Below are 27296 nucleotides of genomic sequence, written 5' to 3'. Positions count from 1 at the left end.
GTCCAACACTCACATGGGATGTTTAACACTCACTTGGGGTGTACAATACTCACCTGGAGTGTCCAATACTCACCTGGGGTGTCTGACACTCATCTGGGGTGTCTAACACTCACCTTGGGCTTTCAACACTCACCTGTGGTGTCCAACACTCATCTGGGGTGTCCAACACTCACCTGTGGTGTCCTACACTCACCTGGGGTGTTCAACACAGTATACTGGTTCCGTCCTCTTCATTAGCATGGGTCGGGCTGTCGTGTCATGACGTCCGTATCTTGTTAATTCATCACATGCCGCTCCCTCACCCGGTTCACCTGCCCTCCCCTTCACTCTCCCAGGCTGCAACTCTTACTGATAGAGGACGCTCACCCGATCATCCGTCACTCTTCTCAGGTTGTAACTCTCACACAGAGAGAGGACGTTCACCTGGTCACCCCGTCACTTTCCCCAGGTTGTAACTCACACAGAGAGGACTCTTACTCAGCATCTCCCCACCCCCTCCCTCCCAATTCATCCAGCCACGTGCTACCCAGGTCAGTAACGTCATCTTCCGCAGCCACATGCTACCCAGGTCATTAAAAAAATATCATCTCCCCAGGTTGTGCCGCCTTCGCCGCCGCCGCCACCCAGGACTGGACTTCGTCGCTCCTCCCGTGACCTGGGCCTCTCGCACTACACCCTCCCAGGTAACACGCTACATCCACTCAAGTAAGTCGCCACACCTACCAAGAAACACACTAAACCCACCCAGGTACACGCTAAAGCCGCTGAGGTGTACATTACACTTATTAGAATACATTAACACCCACCCATCCACCCACATCCACATTAAACCCAGAGACACGCGCTACGTCCCCAAGGTACACACTACACTCACCCAGGTTCACACTGTACACACCAAGGTAGACAATACGCTCACGTAGATACACACTTCATACACCCACTTACATCCTATACACACCCAGGTACACACTGGACTCACCACAGTTCATACTAAACCCACCTAGCTACACATCATACCCAACCAGGTACACGCTACATCCTCCCAGGTGCACACTAAATTCGCCCAGTTACACCCTATAACCTCCAAGGTACACACTACACCCACCTAGGGAGTACATACACACCCACCCATCTACACATTACACCCACCTAAGTAGATCTACATCCATTCAGGTACAACTACACCCTCCTAGATATACACGCGGAGGAAAATACTGAAAGACTGAGAAGTGGGGTCAAAGATCATGAAAAGTGTCATCAGAGGACGACACGTGGAATAGTGGCAGGAGATATGATAACAATATGACATCAATGCAAGGGATTCAGAAGGAAGGTATCAAGGGGAAAGAGAGCACACTAATTGTCAGATAGAATCTTACATTAGTCTCAGAGAAACAGAGCAATAAGATCCGCCTATAGTACATAGACCATAGACTGTTAAACTTAATGGGAATGAACCAGCAGCATCTCGTGAACAGAAACAAATGGTATTAAAAGCCTCGGAGGAACAGATTTGGGAATACTGTAACAGAGATATATGGTTAATGATGTACAGGGTAATATGCACTGCTAAAGACAGAACAAGCGGGGAAGTATGTGGTGTGTTAGATGGAAGGTTTAAAAAAGTGGAGACTACTGAGGATCATAGCATCTCAGAGAAATTTAAGATATTGAATGTAAAAATAGACACGGAAGTTAACATATCACCATTGAAGGATTTACCTAACAGGAGGAAAATATAGATATTAGTGAGTGAGACCGACTTAAGGTGAACATGATGATTGGGCTGGAAGATCACATTCCAACCAAAGAGGAAAGATTAGGAGAAAAAGATACAACATAGAATTCCTATTCTTCAGAGATTTTCACTGACACTCGCCCGTCATTCACCTACTATTCAGCGCCCCTCACTAGTTCCCCATCGCCCCTCATCCACTCATCCTCACTACCTTCATCACACAAAGGCACCATATTCTCGTGAGCCCTTAAGCACCATCCTTACCTTCACTGTTCCAACACACACTTCCTAACACACCTCGCGATTCCCGTACCTCACCATTCTCGTACCTCACCATCCCTACACCTTAACATGCTTCAACATCGCCACATCTCACCATCTTCACACGGCCTTCTTTTTGCCAGACCCGGCTCCCCAGCTGCGGTATACCCCTATAGAGCAGACAGTGTCGCCGGGGTCGCCCGTTTCTCTCAAGTGCTCGGCCGTCGGATCTCCCATACCCGTCATCACCTGGACCAGAGACCACCAGCCCCTCCTCACCTCTCACAGGTAGGTCTTCCTCCCACAGGTAAACCTGCCTCTCACTGGTGTGTGTACGTTTCAAATATATGGGTCAATACACCTGTATTCCTTTCTTTCTTGCATTAGGAGTAGTCAAGTATAGGTTCGTAAGCGTTAAGAGCTTTTGTTTTGCAAGTGAAATGTGGCTTAAGAAATCTGATAACTTTTTATCGTTAAATCAGTATGAATTGTTGCGTTTACAAACTTATTTCGTCAATAACACTCTATCGCTATGTCTGTGGACTCTGTCTTCTAATGTATCTGTGGCTTGAGAACCCATTAGACTCTTCCATACTTATCATATAAGTAGTAAATATAAGTTGGTACTTTTTCTCTTTTCTTTAGGTAGGGTGGGGTAGGTAAGTGAAATATGTGTCGATTAATCCGTAGACTTATAGGTAAAGTCTGGCTCGAAATCAATTGTGTGAGAGTGAATTTGATCGCGTGTGTGTGATAGTAAGGATTATCTCTAACACTTGAAGGTGTTGAAAAGATCCATCGGTTTATGGATTAGGTTGAGGTTGACAGCCTTAATGACCCTGGCAATTGATAAAGACTCGGCTCAAGCAACATACCAGTCAACCAAGGAGTCGGCGCGGGCATAAATGTATGAGTGCATCCTTAAGTTACCTTAATTGAGTTTCTCAGTGCAGAGAAAGCCAAACCATTCCAGCAATTGTTTGCAAGATCTGTATCATCTTACTGACTTTAGAAATAATGGCATGCTTTTACAGTCCATCGTTAAGGTATTATTTTTTCATGTTTTTCATGTTTGCTGAGGGCAGCTGAGGCCCTCATCAGGACTATCCCATTAACGCTATATATATATTCCTATGAGTCCACAGAGAAAATGAAACACAATAAGTTCCCAAGTGCACTTTCGTGTAATAATCACATCATCAGGGGAGACACAAGAGAGAAATATAAGTCAGTTGATATACATCGAAGAGACGAAGCTAGGACGCCATTTCCTGCGTGTCGTAGAAGGCGACCAAAAGGGGAGGGAGCGGGGTCTGGAAATCCTCCCCTCTCGTTTTTAATTTTCCAAAAGAAGGAGCAGGGAAGGGGGCCAATAGAAGATATTCAATCTAAGGGTTAATCCTCTGTTCTTATCGCTATCTCGCTAGCGTGGGAAATGGCGAATATGTATGAAAAAAAGAAAGAAAAAAAGAATATATCTATTTATTTATTTATTTATTTATTTTGCTTTGTCGCTGTCTCCCGCGTTTGCGAGGTAACGCAAGGAAACAGACGAAAGAAATGGCCCAACTCACCCCCATACACATGTATATACATACACGTCAACACACGCAAATATACACACCTATTCATCTCAATGTACACATATATATACACACACAGACATATACATATATACGCATGTACATAATTCATACTGTCTGCCTTTATTTATTCCCATCGCCACCTCGCCACACATGGAATAACATCCCCCTCCCCCCTCATGTGTGCGAGGTAGCGTTAGGAAAAGACAACAAAGGCCCCATTCGTTCACACTCAGTCTCTAGCTGTCATGTAATAATGCCCGAAACCACAGTTCCCTTTCCACATCCAGGCCCCACACAACTTTTCATGGTTTGCCCCAGACGCTTCAAATGCCCTGATTCAATCCATTGACAGCACGTCGACCCCGATAAACCACATCGATCCAATTCACTCTATTCCTTGTCCGCCTTTCACCCTCCTGCATGTTCAGGCCCTGATCACTCAATATCTTTTTCACTCCATCTTTCCACCTCCAATTTGGTCTCCCACTTCTCCTCGTTCCTTCCACCTCTGACACATATATTCTCTTGGTCAATCTTTCCTCACTCATTCTCTCCATGTGACCAAACCATTTCAAAACACCTCTTCTGCTCTCTCAACCACACTCTTTTTATTACCACACATCTCCCTTACCCTATTATTACTTACTCGATCAAACCACCTCACACCACATATTGTCCTCAAACATCTCATTTCTAGCACATCCACCCTCCTGCGCACAACTCTATCCATAGCCCACGCCTCGCAACCATACAACATTGTTGGAACCACTATTCCTTCAAACATACCCATTTTTGCTTTCCGAGATAATGTTCTCGACTTCCACGCATTCTTCAAGGCTCCCAGAACTTTCGCCCCCTCCCCCACCCTATGATTCACTTCCGCTTCCATGGTTCCATCCGCTGCCAAATCCACTCCCAGATATCTAAAACACTTCACTTCCCCCAGTTTTTCTCCATTCAAACTTACCTCCCAGTTGACTTGTCCCTCAACCCTACTGTACCTAATAACCTCACCCTTATTCACATTTACCCTCAACTTTCTTCTTTCACACACTTTACCAAACTCAGTCACCAGCTTCTGCAGTTTCTCACATGAATCAGTCACCAGCGCTGCATCATCAGCGAACAACAACTGACTCACTTCCCAAGCTCTCTCATTCCCGACAGACTGCATACTTGCCCCTCTTCCAAAACTCTTGCATTCACCTCCCTAACAACCCCATCCATAAACAAATTAAACAACCATGGAGACATCACACACTCCTGCCGCAAACCTACATTCACTGAGAACCAATCACTTTCCTTTCTTCCTACACGTACACATGTCTTACATCCTCGATAAAAACTTTTCACAGCCTCTAACAACTTGCCTCCCACACCATATATTCTTAATACCTTCCACAGAGCATCTCTATCAACTCTATCATATGCCTTCTCCAGATCCATAAATGCTACAAACAAATCCATTTGCTTTTCTAAGTATTTCTCACATACATTCTTCAAAGCAAACACCTGATCCACACATCCTCTACCACTTCTGAAACCACACTGCTCTTCCCCAATCTGATGCTCTGTACATGCCTTCACCCTCTCAATCAATACCCTCCCATATAATTTACCAGGAATACTCAACAAACTTATACCTCTGTAATTTGAGCACTCACTTTTATCCCCTTTGCCTTTGTACAATGGCACTATGCAAGCATTCCGCAAGTCCTCAGGCACCTCACCATGAATCATACATACATTAAATAACCTTACCAACCAGTCAACAATACAGTCACCTCCTTTTTTCATAAATTCCACTGCAATAACATCCAAACCCGCTGCCTTGCCGGCTTTCATCTTCCGCAAAGCTTTTACTACCTCTTCTCTGTTTACCAAATCATTTTCCCTAACCCTCTCACTTTGCACACCACCTCGACCAAAACACCCTATATCTGCCACTCTGAGCCAGGTATCCACTTTATCGACCAACCCCTAGTGGTGGATGTACAGCTGGGTTGACTGTGGACTGACTGCCGTAACCAGGATTCGTCCCTATGTGCTCGACCCTATTGGACAGCCCGTGAATGCGTCATGGTCAAGAACGCTAACTACTACACCAAAAAATATGATAAAATTTCAAAACAAATAAAAAAATGACTGTGACTATCCTATTAGTTCTGAAGTTTGGGAGAAAACGAAAGAAATTAAAGGACAACAAACATTGCCAGAATCCTAGCCACAACGAGCAGCAGCAGTTGTGCTGATTCCCCTACAACCTCCCAGCTGATAACGTTAAGCAAACTTTAGAAACGAGATACGAATGGTGATACCTGACGCTGACTCACCTGATGATGACTCACCTGATGCTGACTCACTTGATGCTGACTCACCCGATACTGACTCACCTGATGCTGACTAACCTGACACTGATTCAACTGATGCCGACTCAAAAGATAATGACTCAACTGATGCTGACTCAGCCGATACTGACTCACCTGATAAATACTCACATTGAAGGTTCATTCCAACTCCTTAAGTAGTTACCAATGAATACGGACAAGACAGTTGTCTGGTAATAGTAGTTTGTAATTGTAATGTCCTCTCATTATACATCCATTATGATCGTATTGTCCTTTCTCTATATGTAAACTGTGTTCTCTCTCTTCCTCACTGTCTCTCCAACTCTTCAACCAAATCTGTCTCTCTCAGTGTCTCTCCACAACCCCAACTATCGCTTCATCACTGTCTCTCTACACCCACAGCATCTTTCTCCCTCTCTCTGACTCTCCAAACTTCAGCAATCTCTCTCTCCCTCACTGTCTCTCCAAACCATCAGCCATTTCTCTTCCTCTCACTGACTCACCACACTACAAGCCATCCATCACTATTTATCCCCTTCCTTGGTTAGCACTGCCTATCTCACTATTTCTCCTCATCTCTTAGTCATCAGTTTCTTCCCGCCAGGACGTCGGTGGGGAGCTTCAGGACAGCTCTTGGGGAGGTTGTGAGTCACGTCAACCTGAGCGACGTGACGGTGCGTGAAGGCGGCACCTACACCTGCACTGCACATAGCGCTGCCGGCTCCGTCACCCACTCCGCCAGGCTTAACGTATACGGTAAGGTTCCCGGTACAAGCAGTGTCTGGTCAGGCATGGAACGTTGATTTGGCCCTCAGTTGAGCTGCTTTCTTCCTCAGCTGGTAGGTTGTGGTCCCTAGCTAATGTATTGTGGTTCGCAGCTAGTATGTCGTGGTCCTTAGCTGGCTTGGTTTTTGAGCTAGTAAGCACCGCACAAGATATTTCCTAACGTCAGTCAATTTGGACCAAACAGATCAAACAAAATATATATAAATTTTGCTGAATCGTCAAAAGGGGTTTGAAAGCTGTTGTTCCTTTACCTTTTTTTTCATATCAAATTTAGCTTTTTCAAAAGATAAATTACAGATGTAGTTCATTATTCCGTAGAACAAATCTCTATAAGAGAGCTTCCTCCCGGTACACTTTATGTCAAGATATCTTCCCATTGTTGTCAAAACTTGCCTCAAACGGCTGGTTGTATTGGGTCAAAAACGGTAGATCTGTTACCAATATTCCGAAACATGTAATACTGTCGCAAATATTCTGAAACGTAATATTGTTACAAATATTCTGAAACGTAATATTGTTACAAATATTCTGAAACATGTAATATTGTTACAAATATTCTGAAACATGTAATATTGTTACAAATATTCTGAAACATGTAATACTGTCGCAAATATTCTGAAACGTAATATTGTTACAAATATTCTGAAACGTAATATTGTTACAAATATTCTGAAACATGTAATATTGTTACAAATATTCTGAAACATGTAATATTGTTACAAATATTCTGAAACATGTAATATTGTTACAAATATTCTGAAACATGTAATATTGTTACAAATATTCTGAAACATGTAATATTGTTACAAATATTCTGAAACATGTAATATTGTTACAAATATTCCGAAACATGTAATATTGTTACAAATATTCTGAAACATGTAATATTGTTACAAATATTCTGAAACATGTAATATTGTTACAAATATTCTGAAACATGTAATATTGTTACAAATATTCTGAAACATGTAATATTGTTACAAATATTCTGAAACATGTAATATTGTTACAAATATTCTGAAACATGTAATATTGTTACAAATATTCTGAAACATGTAATATTGTTACAAATATTCTGAAACATGTAATATTGTTACAAATATTCTGAAACGTAATATTGTTATAAATATTCTGAAACATGTGATATTGTTACAAATATTCTGAAACATGTAATATTGTTACAAATATTCTGAAACATGTAATATTGTTACAAATATTCTGAAACATGTAATATTGTTACAAATATTCTGAAACATGTAATATTGTTACAAATATTCTGAAACATGTAATATTGTTACAAATATTCTGAAACATGTAATATTGTTACAAATATTCTGAAACATGTAATATTGTTACAAATATTCTGAAACATGTAATATTGTTACAAATATTCTGAAACATGTAATATTGTTACAAATATTCTGAAACATGTAATATTGTTACAAATATTCTGAAACATGTAATATTGTTACAAATATTCTGAAACATGTAATATTGTTACAAATATTCTGAAACATGTAATATTGTTACAAATATTCTGAAACATGTAATATTGTTACAAATATTCTGAAACATGTAATATTGTTACAAATATTCTGAAACATGTAATATTGTTACAAATATTCTGAAACATGTAATATTGTTACAAATATTCTGAAACATGTAATATTGTTACAAATATTCTGAAACATGTAATATTGTTACAAATATTCTGAAACATGTAATATTGTTACAAATATTCTGAAACATGTAATATTGTTACAAATATTCTGAAACATGTAATATTGTTACAAATATTCTGAAACATGTAATATTGTTACAAATATTCTGAAACATGTAATATTGTTACAAATATTCTGAAACATGTATTATTGTTACAAATATTCTGAAACGTAATATTGTTACAAATATTCTGAAACATGTAATATTGTTACAAATATTCTGAAACATGTAATATTGTTACAAATATTCTGAAACGTAATATTGTTACAAATATTCTGAAACATGTAATATTGTTACAAATATTCTGAAACATGTAATATTGTTACAAATATTCTGAAACGTAATATTGTTACAAATATTCTGAAACGTAATATTGTTACAAATATTCTGAAACGTAATATTGTTACAAATATTCTGAAACATGTACACCAAGTCGAGGAATACGTGACAAGAATATAAGCGGAACGCTGGACAACCGTTGTAAGTGATACACCGGACTCTTGAAAAATCCTATGTACGTTCTTGTGGCATATATGTTGAACTTATTTTAATCAATGTTATCCTAAGACTCCCGTAGGAATCTGAATGAACTGGTCTGTGAAGCGAAGGTAAAGATGACTTGAAATGATAGATACTGTAGGATATGGGTAGCGCCGTTATATATGTTAGACCTGTCATGGCATCTGAGACTGTGTAAAAGACAAAATACATAATACTGGGTATTACAACTATGAAGAATTTTGAGAATGTCTGTCCCACAAGAAAGGTTGTCATCTGTGCCTAAAGTTCTGAGAGGATCGTGTATTGCGCATCACCTCTGGTGTCATCATTATGGACAATGATGTACATCTGTACTTGTCTCACGACACATCGAAAATCATTAACGCTATGTATCAGGTTAAGTCACCCAGCGACAGACATCGATGAAAACAGTACTTCTTCCCCTGTGATAGTTCAATCAGGTACTGACACAATACAAAACCTAAGCCACATAAACAGATTTCTTAATTCATTATCGTGGTAAGTTACCTTAGTAACGTGGCCATACAGGCAAGCTGCCCTTGTGAGTTATCACCATGTGTGACTACACTACCATGGCCTCTGGAGTACATCACTATAGTTCTGATGACAAGCTAACCAGAAACAGCTACTCTTCAGCATTCCCTTCTACCACCCAGAGCCTCAGTGACCTCGCCCGTCTACACTGACTCCTAATCAACCCAGATATATTCACCATGACACACAACATCAATCTGACCTTGCACGTTAACAATGACCCCTGGTGACCTATCTCGGCTATGCTGATTCCTGATGACCCTACAGGTCCACCGTTCGTGCGTGCGATGCCTAACGTGACGGCGGTGGCGGGGGAGGAGGTGAGGCTGTGGTGCCCAGCGGGAGGGTTCCCTACACCCAGCATCACCTGGAGGAGGGACGGACACGCCCTCCCCAACTCCCACAGGTGAGCCACTCCTACCACAGCTGACTGAGTGGGATGGATGTGTTCCTTTGTGCGTATGTGTGATTACATTGTGTGTGAGAAAGTCTAAGTGTTTCCCCGTCTCTTAAAATTGCATGTATTTCATGTTTCAATCAGATGTATACTCACACATATACATACACCAGCCTACGTCAGGTACCAGTTCATCGACTGGCCCCGTAGGAAAGATGAACACCTAGGTTGATTGTTCAGGGAAATACAAGGATAAGCCATTGTTCTGTCCAGCTGGGCAGACACCACGACCAGACCCTCTCAGACAGTGTTTCCCTATACCTGAAGTTGACCTCGACCTTTTGAGTCCCTGATCTTTAGCATGTATAAGAATGACGAGTGTGCATCGAGTACATGGACCTTAGCGTGTCTTAGTATGTAGCGTATATCGTGAGTGCGTGGCCATGAGAATTTTTGATAATGGTAGGTGTGTAATGAGAGTTTGGCCTATATTGTGTCTCAGTATGGAGAATACTCTGTGAGTGGGCATAAGCATTGTAATAGTGTTCAGAAGTGGCCCTGCATGCAACAGGTGTAGGAGTGTAGTGGGGTATATGTTGCTATCAGGAGGTAGTACTACATAAGGTGGGAGTGTAGCAGACATGTATGGTACAGGCAGTGTGTAGGGAGTAGATGTCTTGAGGGCAGGGGGTAGTAAATGAATCCATTTTTTTGCTGGCAGGGAGTGTAAAGGGTGTACGTGTTGTGGGCAAGGGGTGAAGTGAGTGCAAGTGTTACGGAAGGAAGTGTAGCAAGTGTATGTATTACAGACAGGAGGTGATAGCTAATGGGACGCTGGTGTTAAGAGTGGCAGCCTTCGAGGACGCCGGTCGCTACTCCTGCCTCGTTTCCGGCAGTCAAGGACAGACGGCCGCCTCCCATACCTTTCTTCACGTCCTCAGTAAGTCACTTACACAACCACTTTCACGAGCCCCATCATGCCCATCATAGATTCTTCAAATGTATCCATCAATTTCTTCAGATCAACCTTGGACAACACGTCTATTAGTTATCCTCAGTACGTGTTAGATACCCTGTCTTCCTCAGATGTCCTCAAATAGTCCATAACTTACCCTTCGTAGTTCTTTAGACTATTTTGATACGACTCTCTGACGACGTTAGTGATTCCCTCAGATATCCTCCTTAAGTTGTTCAAACGTGGTCAGTAAGTCTTCTGCGCTTGTCAAGTTCCTTTAAAGGTTCCCACCCCAGGCTTGATGTGATCTGACAGCCTAGCACTCCATCCGCACTTTTTCCTCACAGCATCCCAAAATATATTTTCCTTCTTTGATAGTACGCGTTTACTGTTCCCAGCATTAACATCATCACTTATACAAGTTTAACTTTCCTCGCCAGGAACCTTTCCTTGTGTTGCTTTGAATAACTTACTCGTTCACTATATCACCATTACCACACAACAGTTCTGTCCTTCAAACCCTTACCAGACACTCAGCGGCACCATCACGGTCTCAATGTTCTATATATCATAAACAGCTTCAGTCTGCTTTCCACCTAACGAATCAGTGTTGTTCACATCTCATTTAGCCACACATTCCATGTAATGCATTTTATCTTCTCAGCTTCATCCATCCCACAGAACCTCCTGAGATCGAAACGTTCACGTTCCGTCGTAACCTAGAGGAGGGTCGTCGGACGCAACTGTCGTGCACAGTGACCGGGGGCGACCTGCCTATCACCATCAACTGGCTCAAAGATGGACGGCACCTCCAGCATGACCCCGACGTCGAGAGCAAACAAGTCAGCGAGTTCTCCATGGTGAGCCATCCAACTGACTCTACTTAGGTACATTGGTCCAGCATCTTGGGATGATGTCTTGTTATTGGATGATCTATGGTTGTGGCTGTAGTTTGTAGTGAGCCAAGATGCGAGCCAAGATGTGATTCAAAGTGTGAGTCAAGATATGAGTCAAGATGTGAGCCAAGGTCTGATTCCAGATGTGAGTCAAGGTGGAGCGTTCCTGGTCTGAGAGTCTTATATAGCTTCTGACTGGGTGAAATTTCCCAGTGCGGTCTGTGATTGACCGAAGGCTAATCAAACTTGATCAAGCAGAAGTTCCTGGTAACACACTAAGTTGTTGGGTTTGGGATGAGGTTAAAACGAAATGTAATTATGTTTACTGTTAGGTTAATGTATAAACACGAATCTGTAGTTGGGCTTTGTGCATAATGAAACGATGTTTGTTTAGTTTATTGTCTGATTGCTGACCAAGTGAACATTAGCGACAGCAAGCTGTTTGTTGGTGAAGATGTGTGCATCTAATAATGACTGGTTGTGCACGTGTACCTATATTGCACACTATGCATTCTCACACGTGTCCATACTTCAGGCGTTGATCTTCAAACGCTTGCGAGAGCATCATTCTGGGTCATACACCTGTGAAGCAGCCAATGCTGCCGCCGCTGTCAACCACACCGCTGCTCTCAGGGTCAAGGTACGTCATCCAGAGTCAAGGAAGGTCACTCGAAGGAAATGTTGATCATATATGACTAAGGGGTATCATCTGTGGCCAGAGAATATTCTCTAGCAGTTAAATCAAGTAATTCTCCTAAATGTACACCAAGGATATGGTAAAGACTCTTAGTGTAACATTCGGACAATTTAGGTCATTTTAAGGTTATGGTACACCTCTCGAGGTCACCAAGAGTCAGTTATAAGTTATGATATACAACATCAAGGTGTGGCTCCCTCAGTTTTGATTATTCACACGCGATCAAAGTGGGTCTTATAAGCAGCTCACTGTCAAAATTTGACCAGAGGCATTTATGTACCCACGTAATTAGATACAGTAATTACAATAAAAAAATTTGATAGAAGTCAAATCTTCTAAGAATGTTTAGGACGATTCTTTTTCTTCATTGTTGACACAGCAAGGACAATAATAAGCCTCACTCGTGTGAAATTGTAGGGTGTGATAAACAGCTGTCTGGAAATAGGGATTCAACAAAAGACGCTGGCCATCCCTGTCTCACAGAATGCACTTGGGATATATTGGTAAGACAATAAATCTTGTGTACATGACGTAACTACAGTTATTTGTAACAAGCTTTCGTTCACTTGATCAACCCTTGTTCATATTCTTAGATGCCAGCCACATTATAGATATATTGATAATGGTGAAAAGTGTCACTAGGGTGTTATAGCAAGCCTACAGTGAGAACATGGTAATAACAAGAGTGTATGCCTGTGGTGCAGGTGTTTTCAGGATGGCATAGTCAAGCTGCAATTTCCTCCCTCTGCTGTGGATGTTACCTGGGTGTTACAGTGAACCTACAGCAACCTTCCTCTATTGCAGGTGTCGCCCAAGTGGGTGGTGGAGCCGAGCAGTGGGAAGGCGCTAGTGGGGTCGACCGTTCTGTTGAACTGTGGAGCCAGAGGATATCCCACGCCCATAGTCACTTGGAAGATGGCGACAGGTATTACTTGGTACAGAGAGAGAGAGAGAGAGAGAGAGAGAGAGAGAGAGAGAGAGAGAGAGAGAGAGAGAGAGTAAGCAACGGAATACGTGACAACGCATCATCCCGTGTCATCACTATAGTTTTGTTTTTTCTCAGAAACTTTGGTGTATAGTAGTGTTGTACGTGCATGCATGCTTCTTTTTGGAGTGTCTTAACTTGGCTAACTGGTGGTGATGCCGGCAGGCAAGGCGGCACAGGACTTCCAACCGATGGTGGTAGACGGGATACGATCGACCCAGGCGGCCAACGGCTCCCTTGTTCTTCAGGACACTAAAACCAGCGACGCTGGATGGTACCGCTGCACAGCCGCCAATTCTGTCGGGAAGCCCATCTCGAAGGATGTCCAGCTTACCGTCCATGGTAAGTCCTTGGTCAAAAGAGGTGAGTGAGGGAATGTGAGAGATCATTGAAGGGTTAAGAGAGATCTGGGAGGTTATGAATGATCAGACAGGATGCCAAAGAGAGCCAAGAAAGGTCAAGGAAGACTGTTGAAAATTAAATAAGTTGTCAAGGTGACGACGCGTCAAGGAAGATTAAAAAAGAACAGCCAGGGAGAGATCAGGAAATATCGTGACGGATCATTATTGTTCCGAGCATGTCAACAAATGTGTGGAGAGATCACGGTATAGTTTGAGAGTCATGTGTATGTTTGAAGAGGTCAAGGTAGATCATATATTGGGTTGATCTATTAAAGTTCCATTATGCTGACAGATGTCAAAGTAGATCAGAACGGGTCCGTGCAGGTAAGTTCATGATTGTTCAAGAAGTGAATACAAGTCGAGAAAAGTGATTGAGGAAAGATCAACAGAGTCAGACCTTTGAATATTTCCTGTTTGGCTGATGATAACAGACAAGAGGGCTTCTTTTCTCTCTACTACGTAATGATGTGCCGAGGCAGGCGACGTCTACCTTGGTATGTTAGATATTTAGGACAGGCCACTCCGACGGTCAGATCTTGCCTTGGGGTAGAGGAAGAGAAATTAGATGTTACGTCCTTTGTCAGTGTCTCTGAGACGGCGAAGTTTAAGGACGAAATTCATGTTTATTAAGTTAGGGAGTTATGACAAACAGCATTACGTCTTAAAGGAACTTGGTTTATCTATATAAATCTACTATTGATTATACACTGTTGAAGTGATATATCAACGCTGGGACCTCAGTTTTCTCTAAGCACCTGGATGGCACCCACACACCTGCCGTCCGTCTGCTTACAACCTTTACACGTCTTTTCATTGCCTGTCTCGATTATTCTATAAACTTATTTCCTACCACACAACCTGTCTGTTCGTCATCTGTACAGCTGTCTTAACACCTCAAATACCTGTGAAATGAACATAACTCCTGTGTCTTCTCATCCCATGACCTATTTCATGATATCATTCAATTGTTACCCCGTCACAGCACCGGCACGTGTGGTGACGGAAGGCCGACGCGTGACGGGCCACGCCGGCCAGACCGTGATGGTGGCGTGTGAGGCCACCGGAGACCCTGTGCTAACTCTGACCTGGCGCCGTCACCACGCTCCCGTCACTCCAAGTCACAGGTAAGGTCCTCAACTGTTTACAAGGTCGGCTCTCACCAGGTCATAGGTACGATTCACACCAGGTCACAGGTGTATCCCAAACCAGAACACAGGTACGGTCCTCATTAGGTGTCACAGGTACGTTCCTTACCAGGTCGTAAGTACAATCTACACCAAATCATGGGTGCAGCCCCTCAGCAAATTACATGGTGCAGCCCACACCAAGTTACATGGCATAGCCTTCACCAGATCAGGTAAACTCCTAAGCGGGTTACAATTATAGCCCCCACCAAGTCACGGGTACGTTCCTCACCATGCAGAAAGTATGGCTTTCATCAAGTACGACCCTCACCAGGTCACAGACAAAGCCCTGACCAAAGCACAGGTACAATCCTTACTTCACCAATACCCCCTCCCACCAAACATAACACAATACCCCCTCCCTCCAAACATAACACAATACCCCCTCCCACCAAACATAACACAATACCCTCTCCCACCAAACATAACACAATACCCCCTCCCACCAAACATAACACAATACCCCATCCCACCAAACATAACACAATACCCCCTCCCACCAAACATAACACAATACCCCCTCCCACCAAACATAACACAATACCCCCTCCCACCAAACATAACACAATACCCCCTCCCTCCAAACATAACACAATACCCCCTCCCACCAAACATAACACAATGCCCCCTCCCACCAAACATAACACAATACCCTCTCCCACCAAACATAACACAATACCCTCTCCCACCAAACATAACACAATACCCTCTACCACCAAACATAACACAATACCCTCTCCCACCAAACATAACACAATACCCCCTCCCACCAAACATAACACAATACCCCCTCCCACCAAACATAACACAATACCCTCTCCCACCAAACATAACACAATACCCCCTCCCACCAAACATAACACAATACCCCCTCCCACCAAACATAACACAATACCCTCTCCCACCAAACATAACACAATACCCTCTCCCACCAAACATAACACAATACCCTCTCCCACCAAACATAACACAATACCCCCTCCCACCAAACATAACACAATACCCTCTCCCACCAAACATAACACAATACCCCCTCCCACCAAACATAACACAATACCCCCTCCCACCAAACATAACACAATACCCTCTCCCACCAAACATAACACAAGTTCAGAATCATTCTTGACTCAGGAACTCAAGTGTTCAATAACACTCGTGTTCAGAAAGGTCCGTGTTCAGGAACGCACATGCTCAGGACTGCAGCGTTAATACCTGCAGAGGCAGCGATTACCATGGGAATCTAGCCGTAACGAGTTGCCACATGTCACCAGAAGTACGGAAAACCCACCAGTGTGGATGTTAAACTTTAAAGAAACTAATTTTCACTTTCAAACGAACCTTTTTTTTCATAAAAGTAAATATTTACTTCTTAAGCACATTCTCTTTCCGGTATCTGAGAAGGTAAACTAGTAAACTGAACTTTTTAAAGATGATTTTCACCTTGATGAGGCAATTGTCCACTACTGTGGTTTACTTGTCATATGTGACGCACGATACTGTAAATATTGCTCATGTCTGGCCTGGTAAACCACTGTGGCACACTGTAAGTGTCCTTTCCTTTATGTATTGTCAGTGTTCTTTCTCTTGTCTAGGTTCCTCTCCCATACGCGGTGATATTTTCTTTGCCACGTACAGTGTCCTTTCTAGTGTGCAGTATCCTCTCCCACGTACAGTGTTATTGTCTTCCCCTTGTACTGTCTTTGCCGATGTACAGAAGTGTCTTACGTGTGCATTGTTATTGTCCGTCCCTTATACAGTATCTTCTCCCGTGTATAGAGTTATTGTCCTCTCCATCCATGCACGGTCTCCTCCCTCTCCCATGAGCATTGTTTTGTCCTCCCTATGTGCAGTTTCCTCTCCATGTACAGCGCCATCTCTCGTGCACAGTGTTATTGTCCTACCCATGTAAAGTTTCCTCTCCCGTGTAGAATGTCAGTAGCCATTCCCATGGAGAGTTTCCTCTTCCATGTACAGTGTTTTTGTTCTTTCCCATTTACAGTGTCCTCTCCTATGCACAGTGTCACCGTCTTCCCCATGTATAGTGATTTTTTCCGTGTGCAGTGTCAAAGTCCCCACCAGAGTCCAGTGTCAGTGGCTTTTCCCATGTAAAGTTTCCTCTTCCATGTACAGTGTCTGCGTCCTCTCCCATATGCGTCAGTATCCTCTCTCATGTAAAGTATGACTATCCTCTCCCATGTACAGTATGATTGCTCTCTTCCATATACAGTATAAATGTCCTCTCCCTTGTAAAATATGACTGCCCTCTCCCAATAACAGTATGACTGTCTTCTTCGATATACAGGACGTCCATCCGTGAGAGTAAGGTGGGGAGTATGGTGCGGGCGGTGCTGAAGATCCGAGCAGTGACGCCTGCTGACGCCGGAGCCTATACCTGTCTGGCCACCAACCCACACGGTGACCACTCCCAGGTGTTCGACATAGCCATCATTGGTTAGTACTGTACTTCCTTACACCTGCTTCATACACCTGCCATACCCTGTCTTACATCCACCACTTACGCCTGCCACACCCTGTCCTACACCCATCACCTACACCTGCCGTACCTTGTTCTACACCCACCAACTACACCTGCCGTACTCTATCCTACACCCACCACCTACACCTGCCAAACCCTGTCCTACACCCACCTCTTACACAAACTATACGCCCCTATACCCATCTCCTACAACAACCATACTCGCCTTATATTCATCTCTTACACCTGCCATATCCTCCCCTATATCTACCCCCTACACAGTCTAAACTTTCCTACACACACCTACACCAACCATATCCCATCCTATACCCTCCTCCTGCATCTGTCACATCCGGCCCTACACCTACTTCCTACATAAGCTATACTCCGTTGCATTCACCTCCTACACCTGCCATATCTTGCCCGTCCTACACCTACCTCCTACTCATACTATACTCCCCCACACTTACCTCCTACACCTGTCATACCCTGCCTTACACTTACCTCCTTCACATAATATGCTCCCCTACATCCACCTCCTACACCTGCAAAACCCTGCCATAAACCTGTCTGCTACAAATACTTAACCTTCCAACACCCACCTCTTACACCTGCCATACCCTACCTTACACCCACATCCCGTATTTGCCATACTCTCCTGCAACCACCTCCTACATTCAAAATACTCCTTACACCTACCATACTCTTATGCGCTTGCCGTGTTCCTCTACAGCCATACTTCCCTACACCTGTTAAGCTATCCTACACCTACAAGCCTGCCATACTCCCCTAAAGTTGCCATTCTCTCCTACATCTACACACTTGTTATACTCCCCTACAGTTGCTCTCCTACACCTATCAGGCTTCCCTGCACTTTCTATACTCTCCTACTCCTGCCATTCTCCTTCACCTCTGCCAAAATCCCCTACAGCTACTTCCTTACCTGGTCTCAAGATGACTACTGACAAGTTCTAGGTACATCTACCTGAAGGTAACATCCCCTTCTCCCCCCCCCCCCCCCGACATGCGGGTATTCCATATAACTAAGGAAGGTGACCGCAACTTCCCACCTCACTCAACACCTGCTCATGTTAACAGGAGTAGCAGAAGCTTACTCTACGTTGCCGCTGGCTCAGGAACACTTACCTGTTTAGCCAGAGCAGGAATTGGATAGGGAAAGGAGTTTTAATTTGAATATAGTATATTCACTAACTAATGTCTTATCGATCCTTGTTTTATGTTAAGGCAGTGTTTACTCTTAAACTAGTCCGCCGTCTGCCGGGTGGGCGTCATGTGAAGGGCCAGGACTCACCTGATTCTTTCTGTTAAAGAGGAGGCGGTGCCATGTACTGAGTGAGAGGCTGCTTAGAATATCTGAATTTCTAGCTACGTAGAGAGAGAGAGAGAGAGAGAGAGAGAGAGAGAGAGAGAGAGAGAGAGAGAGAGAGAGAGAGAGAGAGAGAGAGAGAGAGATTATCCTGCAATTTTGTAACTTCTGGTAATATTATCTCAAGTTGATCCATTACAGTCAATCCCAGGGTACAGCTGTCGGGTTGCTAGTGAGGTAAGTAGTGCCGCAAACCATACAATAACTTCGTAACGTGTGTCTGACTTTCCTCAGAGCCGCCCACCGCCCCGGGTGCCGTCACTGTCAGTGAGATCACCAGCAGGTCAGCTGTCATCTCCTGGACGCTGCCACAGCCCGCCTCCGTCACTATACAGTACAAGGGTGAGTACCACATCTGCTGCCACTGCACAAGAGTGCCACACTGGTTGCCACAACACAAAGGAGAATGCGACACCTGCTGCCACAGTACAATATTGAATATCACATTAACTCAAATGGTACCACCAGTGTGGCTACATGAATGTTTGTATGCTCTAACTTGTACCTGAGGAACTACCTTGTACCATCACTAGTCAGCCAGTGTCACAAGCTCTAGTACCAGTCTCCCTCAGGTACCGAGAGCGTTACCAATGTTCCTGCCTCAGGAGCTACTGTCGCTGTTAATCTCATTACAAACTACTGCATCAGAATTAATTCCATCTGATTAATATTCTGTTGATGCTTACCCACACCTTCAGAGAAACATCTCCTGGCGCCCTCCCGCAGTCAATCACAGGTTCCCATCCTGCAGCCTTCTCCTCACTGTACCTCTCAACCATAATTTGCCATTCCTTTATGTCTCCTCTTTTCCTTAATACTCTGATTCTCACGCTCTGCTGACCCATCTTCCTGCTTCGCTTCCTCCTACACGAACTCCAGCGCACCAACACCCATTATTCCACTTTCCTCCTTCTCTCCTTGCCACATCGACTCTCATGCACCAACACCTAGTACTCCACTATCTTCCCCCCTTCCCTCCCCTTCTCTCCTGCACCAGCCCTCAAGCACCAGTAACAATCGTTCTCCTACGTGGGCAGCGGCTGCGGAGGAGTCATGGGCGTCACACGGGCGTAACGTGAGCGTGGGTCAGTGGACGTCTTCCCACGTGGTGACGGGCCTGGTGCCTCACCGTACCTATGCCGTCAGACTCATGGCTCATAACGACCTGGGAGTCTCCCAGCCTTCACACACCCACGTCTTCACCACCACCGAGGAAGGTCAGTACTTAACGATTACTGTGAGTAAACTAAAAAGAAAACCACATCGCGGAAACTGCCCCGTGCCCCTAGAGGCTACATCGCCCTCACACAGACGTTAACTAGAGGGATCACAACGCCCCCATGAACTCTGCCCTTGAACTCAATCGTAAACAATGCGATCATTCCCTGGTATAGGTACAGGTCACGGTGCAATGTAGTGCTCTTTTGTGGTACTTTTAACTTGCGCAGATGATCACTGTATGTTTGTATGGTGATAGACTTATGGGTAATCACTATAAGTATGATTAAGATAATCTTTGTATGTATAGCTCCATGATTCATAGAATCACTAAATATCTAATCTTTTCTCGTCTGTTTAATTGACCACCAGTCGATATCATTTTTTAGTGAAACATAAGATTATTGACCCTGTTCCTCCTGAAGCACCGTCAGGAGCACCACGTGACGTACGTGTTACAGCTGGAGGAGCCCACTCCCTCCTGGTGACATGGCGCGCCCCTGACCCAGGCCTCACCCATGGTGCTCTCAGAGGCTATACCCTCGCCCTCCGCCGCCAGAACCTACAGGGTCACCTCACATTCATCACCAGGCCTGTCACAGGTGAGTACCCTGGGTCGCCTCCCCTCCACTAGGCCCGTCACAAGTGGGTGCCCAGCGTCACCTCATCGTCACCAGGCGTCACAGGTGAGTACCCAGGGTCACCACCCCGTCACCAGATCCGTCACAGATGAATTCTCAGTCACCTTGTCACCAGACCCGTCACAGGTTCAGTGCCCGGAGCCACCTCCCCTTCACCAGGCCCGACACAGGTAGGTAGGTGCCCAGAGTCACCTCCTCATCACCAAGTACATCACAGCTGAGTGCCTCATGTACTACTATATACGTGATTTCGATGCTGGTAGTGATAACTGGTAGGGGCGAGCACCATGGCCTGAGACAGCACAGCTCCACCTTATCATCATTGTGTTTGTGTGAACTGACTAAACATGTTTGACACAGTGAGGTTAGATTTTATCATTATGGATGAATTGCCCCTCACACTGACCAGAACGGTTGTTGACAGACGTGGATGGCGTGGAGCAGTACGAGGCGAGAGGTCTGGCCCCAGCCACGCTGTATGAGGTGGCTGTGCGGGCTTTCACTAGGGCCGGTCCCGGACCACTCTCCTCACCCAGGATCGTTGACTCTACCAGCCACGACGGTAAAGACACTCCAGCATAGTTTGGGAGGTTGTGGGGTTCGGGGAGGTGAAGTAGAAGCATCTAAGTGATTATGAAAAGGTCTGGAGAGTTGTGGGGTGGTCTTGTGAAGTGGTCTGGAGAATTTAGTAAGATCTACATGTTTAATAGCTAATGAAAATATTTGAAAGCAGTGTGGTTTATGGATGGCTAGGGTGTAATTCTAGACAGTTATACAATTATCTGACTGATGTGATATGTGGAAGATTATAAGGGTTACAAAGTGACCTAGAGGACGCATGTGTCATGGTAAGGAACGTTATGAGGTGGTCTAGTTTTATACTGTTATTCTGAATTTTGCAGAATGGACTAATTGTCTGTAATTAGTGGCTGAGGGCTAGAGAATGGTTGCGGGATGGGAAGTACTAAGAGCTGAAGAGGGCTGGCGAGAGATTTAGGGCTGAGGAGGGCTGCGAAGAGATTAAGAGCTGAGGGCTAGGAAAAGGTTGAGGGTTGAGATGGGCTGGGGAGAAGTTAAAGACTACGGAAGGCTGGGAGTAGCGTAACTAGATGAGAAACGTGGAGCCTATCAAGTATAGGTAACCAGTATTCCTCTCGGTGTTGTGGCCTTGTTACACTGTCTGGTGTTGTGGCCTCGTTACACTGTCTGGTGTTGTGGCCTCGTTACACTGTCTGGTGTTGTGGCCTCGCTACACCATGTGATTTAGTGGCCTCACGACACCACCTAGTGCTGTGGCCACATTACACATTTTGGTGTTGTGTCTTCTACACATTTGTTGCTGTAGCCTCATTACTGTGTCACCGTAACTTTCCTTACTGCCGCAGCTCCGTCGTGTCCGCCTGCGGGCGTGTTGTGCCGCGGGTCAGGGCGTGGCGGGGTAAGGGTTTGGTGGTCGCCGCCGCCCACGCACTGTGCCCGCGCCCCTGTCACCGGATACTCAGTCATGGCCACGCCCACCGCCCACGCCCACCTTGCCAGTGACAGTAAGTAAATGTTCCGTCTTCCGGTCAACAGTCAATTTAGACACACAATGTTAACGAAAAATGTGAAGTTGGCCAGTCAGCGAGGAACCATAACGTTCAGTTGTGCACTCCTGACTCAGGTTTGGTTTATTACATCTTCAGAGTTCACTGAATGTATGTTGTCGTCACCTCCTCATTTCTATGTCATATATGTTGTAATCAGTTGCACAAATCTATGTACCATATATGTTGTCAGCAGCTGATTGTTTCTGTGTCATATATGTTGTCATCAGCTGCACATATCTATGTGCCATCTATTATGACAACACCTACATGTATCTATGTCCCGTTTATATTGTCAGCAGGTACACATATCCATATACCATAATTGTATATAGTTGATACCTGTGATGTCGTCATGATAGATGATAAATGGAACATATCAATCTGCTGTTGAAATTATTGTTATAAATTGCAAAGATCTGCTTATGATCTATACGAATACTTCTAAGTAAAAAGTACCAAACGGTAAAAATTTCAGCCTCATAAATCTTTAAACGCTGCACGAAACCCTTGTTGATCAATAGATTGTGGCAAATCTTCTTGCTCCAAGGTCGCATCTGGGAGGTTAAGACGACCAACTTGGAGAAGAACCTGGACGGCCTTCCTCCAGCCACCAACATCAGCGTCAGAGTCAAGGCCTACAACGACGTCGGCTTCAGTACCCCCAGCCACCCTGTGTTTTGCCTCACTGAGAACGATGGTAACAACCAACACTATCTTTTCTTCTACCCTAATACATATGATCTGCTTTATTTTGTTAACAAAGATCCAGGTAAAACTTAACATATGTTATGTCGCGTCTCACAATACTGTTTTCTATTTACCAATTGTGAGACAATATCTCATTTCTAATACCCAGAAACCCAACGTCTTTATTTGTTTCCTTTTATTTCTTTGTTTTTGTTCTTTCTTTTATATGATAAAGGCCAGAAACTAGCGTCATAATAGAAGCTACAATTTTGTGCATATTCTACTTTACAAGGAAAAATTTTCCTAATCCTATCATACATTCTTAGGAAAGGAAAACTTGCTTATAGTCAGATTAGAAAGCTGCTTAATGTAGCCAACTTGACGAGTAAAGATTAGCAACAACCAAGAGGATAACAACGATACAACATCTACCAATGCCAGGTCAGAGGTCACTAAGGCTGACAAATCAACTCCGACATTATATTCAGAAGTTAACCTAACCAAATACTTCCGAAACACGTGTACGGCCCGTAACTAACGACTTACAACACTTCTAACCATCCTTTAACTAAAAGACCCGTCTTACATCTATTCACGTCCACAGCTAAATATAACATATCCAGGTTACAACCATCCACTAACAACCTCGTCTTACATCTGACTATTCATCACTAGCCCCATCGATCCCTCCTAAAAGAATCAAGTATACATTTCCCCCTCCCACAGTGCCAGGGCCGCCGGAGAGGGTACGAGTGGTAGTGACGGGCGACACTACCGTCCTGGTGACCTGGGCACCCCCAGAGCCATACACGGGCACCGTACTCCACTACACACTCTACTCCACCAAGGATGACCAGGTGAGAGAGAGAGAGAGAGAGAGAGAGAGAGAGAGAGAGAGAGAGAGAGAGAGAGAGAGAGAGAGAGAGAGAGAGAGAGAGGACCTCCAATCGAGCGTGTCAACACACAAATAGGTCTATAATTACGTGTAAAGTTGAGGCTAAAAGATGACAGGTGACATGTTGCAGGTAGCGGTACGGGACGTGGTAGGTGCTGGAGGCTCCGAGGCCACCTGGAGGGAGCTGACCGGCCTCACACCGGCCTCCAGGATACAGGTGAGGTCCCTGCAGCTTCCCCAAGACACAGGTGAGGTCCCTGCAGCTTCCCCAGGACACAGGTGAGGTCCCTGCAGCTTCCTCATGTCCCATTCTTCAGGCTGACGCCACTCAGAGGAACGCCGTTCCAGCGTTCCCTTACGCCGGAATGAGGCGAGCTCTTCAGCTCAAATGACTTTCATTACTTAAAGCGTGGTTATGATAACCAAAAGTAATTGGAAGAAACGTTCATATATCACAACTAAGTCAGTTGAAATAACCATGCCAGTTATAATAACCTAGATTAAGTTTTATCGGCCAAATAATTTATAACACCCCAAGACGGTTAAAAAACCATGCCAGTTTTAATGGCCAAAATTCAGTTATAAAAAGTCAACTCTTTAAGTAGTTATAATAACTAATTCATCAAGCAGCTGTAAAATCCAAACCAGTTGATCCTGCAGTTTCAAAGGCCAAACCGCTTCATCCCGCACTTGTGAAAACCAAACCAGTCCAGCCAGCAACTGCAATAACAAATCCAGTTCACCAAGCAGTTGTAACAACCAAACCAGTTCATCTACCCAGCACAGTTAACGCAGGTCATGTAGCCTAGTTTAAGTAATTTACGTTCAGTTTTGTAAGTTATGGAGTGCAGGTGAAGTAGCATTATTTGAAAGTCTTATTCATTTAAGCGATAGACTTTTAACAGTTATCTTAAATTGCATAGATTAAGTGGAACAGGTATAGTACCACAAGTTAGGTAAAATTGGTCAAATATCGTGGGATAAGTATTGTATGTTAATTGGCTTTAGACAAGTAATATGGGCTACGAAGCCCAGGTGAAGCATGACAGGTGAGGTGATGCAGGTGTGGGTCATCCTCAGGTGTGGGTGACGGCCACAACAGTAGCGGGAGAGGGCAACCCCTCCCCAAGGCTCACCGCTCTTCCCTCTCCCAAGCCCACTCATTCTCCCGTGGCTATGGGCGGAGGACGGACGTGGCGGGTGGGCGCGGGCGCAGGCGTGACGTTGGGGTGCCGGGGGCTTGGGACGCCTTCCCCAACCATCGGCTGGACGCGGGCAGGGGCGGCCGTCAGCAGCGGACACCTTACGCAGCTCCTGCCAGGGGGAGACCTTCACCTCACTGGTGAGTGCCGCCCATGTCCTGAGTTGTTTCTCTGCATAACTACTTAACTATACAGGACGCTGGTGGGGCTCTATCTCAGGTACTTTTTCTGCTGTCTAACCACATTCTGAACTGTTGTATAGTCAACATTCCCAATTTCATCACTTAGATTATACCAATCATTCAGTATTCTGGCACTGTACAAACATTTCTTTACATCTTTTCCAATGTTTTTTGTTTGATATATTGTTATTACTTCCAGTTGTTCTTTCGTTGCAACTTTCAAAGGATTATACACATTCGACATTATCAGAGAGATTTCTAGACTTGAAAGATGTGGTCGAGTTTCCCCTTATTCTTCTCTTGCCTTTGGTGAGCTGCTGTATAACCTTTTACCTAATAGCTTTCTTATTTACATTGTCATCATTGTTACTCTTCTCTGGACCTTCTCCATAAGATTTTCATGTTTAAATAAGCTTATCAAGCTTGAGAGGCATGATGTAACTTAAGTCTGAAATAAGCTGTAAATAGCTTATGAAGCATTTCCTTACCCATAGATTAAAATGCATTAGCTAATACACAATTTGACGTGGTGCTCGGGATACAGGTTGGTTACAGTATCAAACCCCAGGTTGTTTTGAAAACAGACTCATGTAACTTGTTTTTTGACGCCGTTTGTAATCATATCGAGTCCTTCCTTCATTGTGTCCCGTCTTAACCACTTTGTATTTGCTTGGTTTGAACTTCATCAGTCATGCTTAAGATCAGTTCTTGTACTCATGTAATTCTCTTTGTAAGTTGATGAAATCCTGGTCTCTCATTTCTCCCCTCGTGACTCTAGTGTCTTCGGTAATTATATTCAGGTTTACTACATTTCTGTAAGCCTTTTAAAAAACAGATCAAGAATATCAACATTCCTGAGTTCGAGCCTTGCGTCGTGCTAATTGTAACCTAAACCCGCTTAGAAGAGGCTTCCCTCACATGTATCATCTGTTCCACTCGAGTAACATGAATTTCAGTCCACCTTAAAAGTTTCTTTCTTAAGCCTGCCTGAAAATCGTTTCTGCATCACCCTCTTGTGTGGGACATTGTTAGATGCCTTCTGGCATTTCAAAAACACATGATCCATCCATCCTTATCTTTTATTCACAATAGCTCACTTTACCATAGATATCTATGTCAACATGAGAATTGTAGATACTTTTCATTTCCTACAACCTTTACTATGTTTGGGCTTATTTTAATGTTAACCTTTTCATCATATTCAAGTCGTACCTTTGTTACTATTACTTATCACTTATATCCTAGAGTAACAAATCCCAGTCTCCTCTGCCTTCCAACTACACCATCCCAGTGGACTGTTACAGCTTAGGAGAATTATAAATGATTTCCTCAAAAGCTGTGACGGAGACGGCCAATTATACCTGCTGGGTCAGGAACAGCGTGGGCGTGGACACTCTAACTCACCAGGTGGTGGCTGTCGGTCCGCCTACACCACCCACACTGGCTCTCGCGCACGCCACCCACCACGCCCTCAACTTGACGGTTACCCCAACGGGTGACGGAGGGGCACCCATTCTCGGTAAGTAATATCGCATTCTCTCTCCCGCAGTTCCGTGGAACGACTACACTGCGCTATGTGTCTTTGTTGTGATCCTTATCATTGTTTGTTACTAAGCAGAAAAATTGAACCTAAAGTCTTGAACTTCCTACCAAATTCCATGTTTATGCACGACACATGTGTGTGTGTGTGTGTGTGTGTGTGTGTGTGTGTGTGTGTGAGAGTGTTACGCCGTTTAAGGAGTCAGAAGTAACATCCCTATTACAGTCCACCTCACTACTAACTAGAATGAACCTTCACGTGCTACAGGATACGCAGTACACCACCGTGGGCGTGCGGGCGAGTGGGTGGAGATGAGCGTGGACCCCGGGTCGGACGGTGTAGTGGTGCGCGGCCTTCCGTGTGGTGCTCCCCACCACCTCTACCTGACAGCCTGGAACGCTCTGGGCACCAGCTCCCCAAGCCCAGTCCTCATCGCCAACACCCTCGGCAGCCGTGAGTACACCTCT

General features: G+C 44.4%; 1 protein-coding gene across 8 annotated transcripts in view; it reads left to right on the top strand.

The window, feature by feature from the left end:
* The window catches only part of LOC139762555 (uncharacterized), a 712972-nt gene that overhangs the window by 660730 nt on the left and 24946 nt on the right, over nucleotides 1–27296 (top strand). For all 8 annotated transcript variants that reach the window (XM_071687585.1, XM_071687584.1, XM_071687583.1 and 5 more), the window contains exons 6-27: nucleotides 596–683; nucleotides 2143–2287; nucleotides 6538–6689; nucleotides 9765–9903; nucleotides 10704–10834; nucleotides 11531–11709; nucleotides 12281–12385; nucleotides 13247–13367; nucleotides 13593–13769; nucleotides 14811–14952; nucleotides 17315–17463; nucleotides 19110–19217; nucleotides 19913–20092; nucleotides 20519–20695; nucleotides 21159–21296; nucleotides 22120–22278; nucleotides 22871–23020; nucleotides 23737–23867; nucleotides 24036–24122; nucleotides 24986–25247; nucleotides 26626–26808; nucleotides 27097–27282. In XM_071687585.1, the coding sequence (XP_071543686.1) occupies nucleotides 596–683; nucleotides 2143–2287; nucleotides 6538–6689; nucleotides 9765–9903; nucleotides 10704–10834; nucleotides 11531–11709; nucleotides 12281–12385; nucleotides 13247–13367; nucleotides 13593–13769; nucleotides 14811–14952; nucleotides 17315–17463; nucleotides 19110–19217; nucleotides 19913–20092; nucleotides 20519–20695; nucleotides 21159–21296; nucleotides 22120–22278; nucleotides 22871–23020; nucleotides 23737–23867; nucleotides 24036–24122; nucleotides 24986–25247; nucleotides 26626–26808; nucleotides 27097–27282 (3289 nt within the window). The remainder of the gene's footprint in view (nucleotides 1–595; nucleotides 684–2142; nucleotides 2288–6537; nucleotides 6690–9764; nucleotides 9904–10703; nucleotides 10835–11530; nucleotides 11710–12280; nucleotides 12386–13246; nucleotides 13368–13592; nucleotides 13770–14810; nucleotides 14953–17314; nucleotides 17464–19109; nucleotides 19218–19912; nucleotides 20093–20518; nucleotides 20696–21158; nucleotides 21297–22119; nucleotides 22279–22870; nucleotides 23021–23736; nucleotides 23868–24035; nucleotides 24123–24985; nucleotides 25248–26625; nucleotides 26809–27096; nucleotides 27283–27296) is intronic.

Source organism: Panulirus ornatus, chromosome 43 (genome assembly GCF_036320965.1).
Source record: "Panulirus ornatus isolate Po-2019 chromosome 43, ASM3632096v1, whole genome shotgun sequence".
Taxonomy (NCBI): domain Eukaryota; kingdom Metazoa; phylum Arthropoda; class Malacostraca; order Decapoda; family Palinuridae; genus Panulirus; species Panulirus ornatus.
The sequence above is the reverse complement of the archived record's forward strand: the minus strand, read 5'-3'. Positions and strand labels throughout refer to the sequence as shown.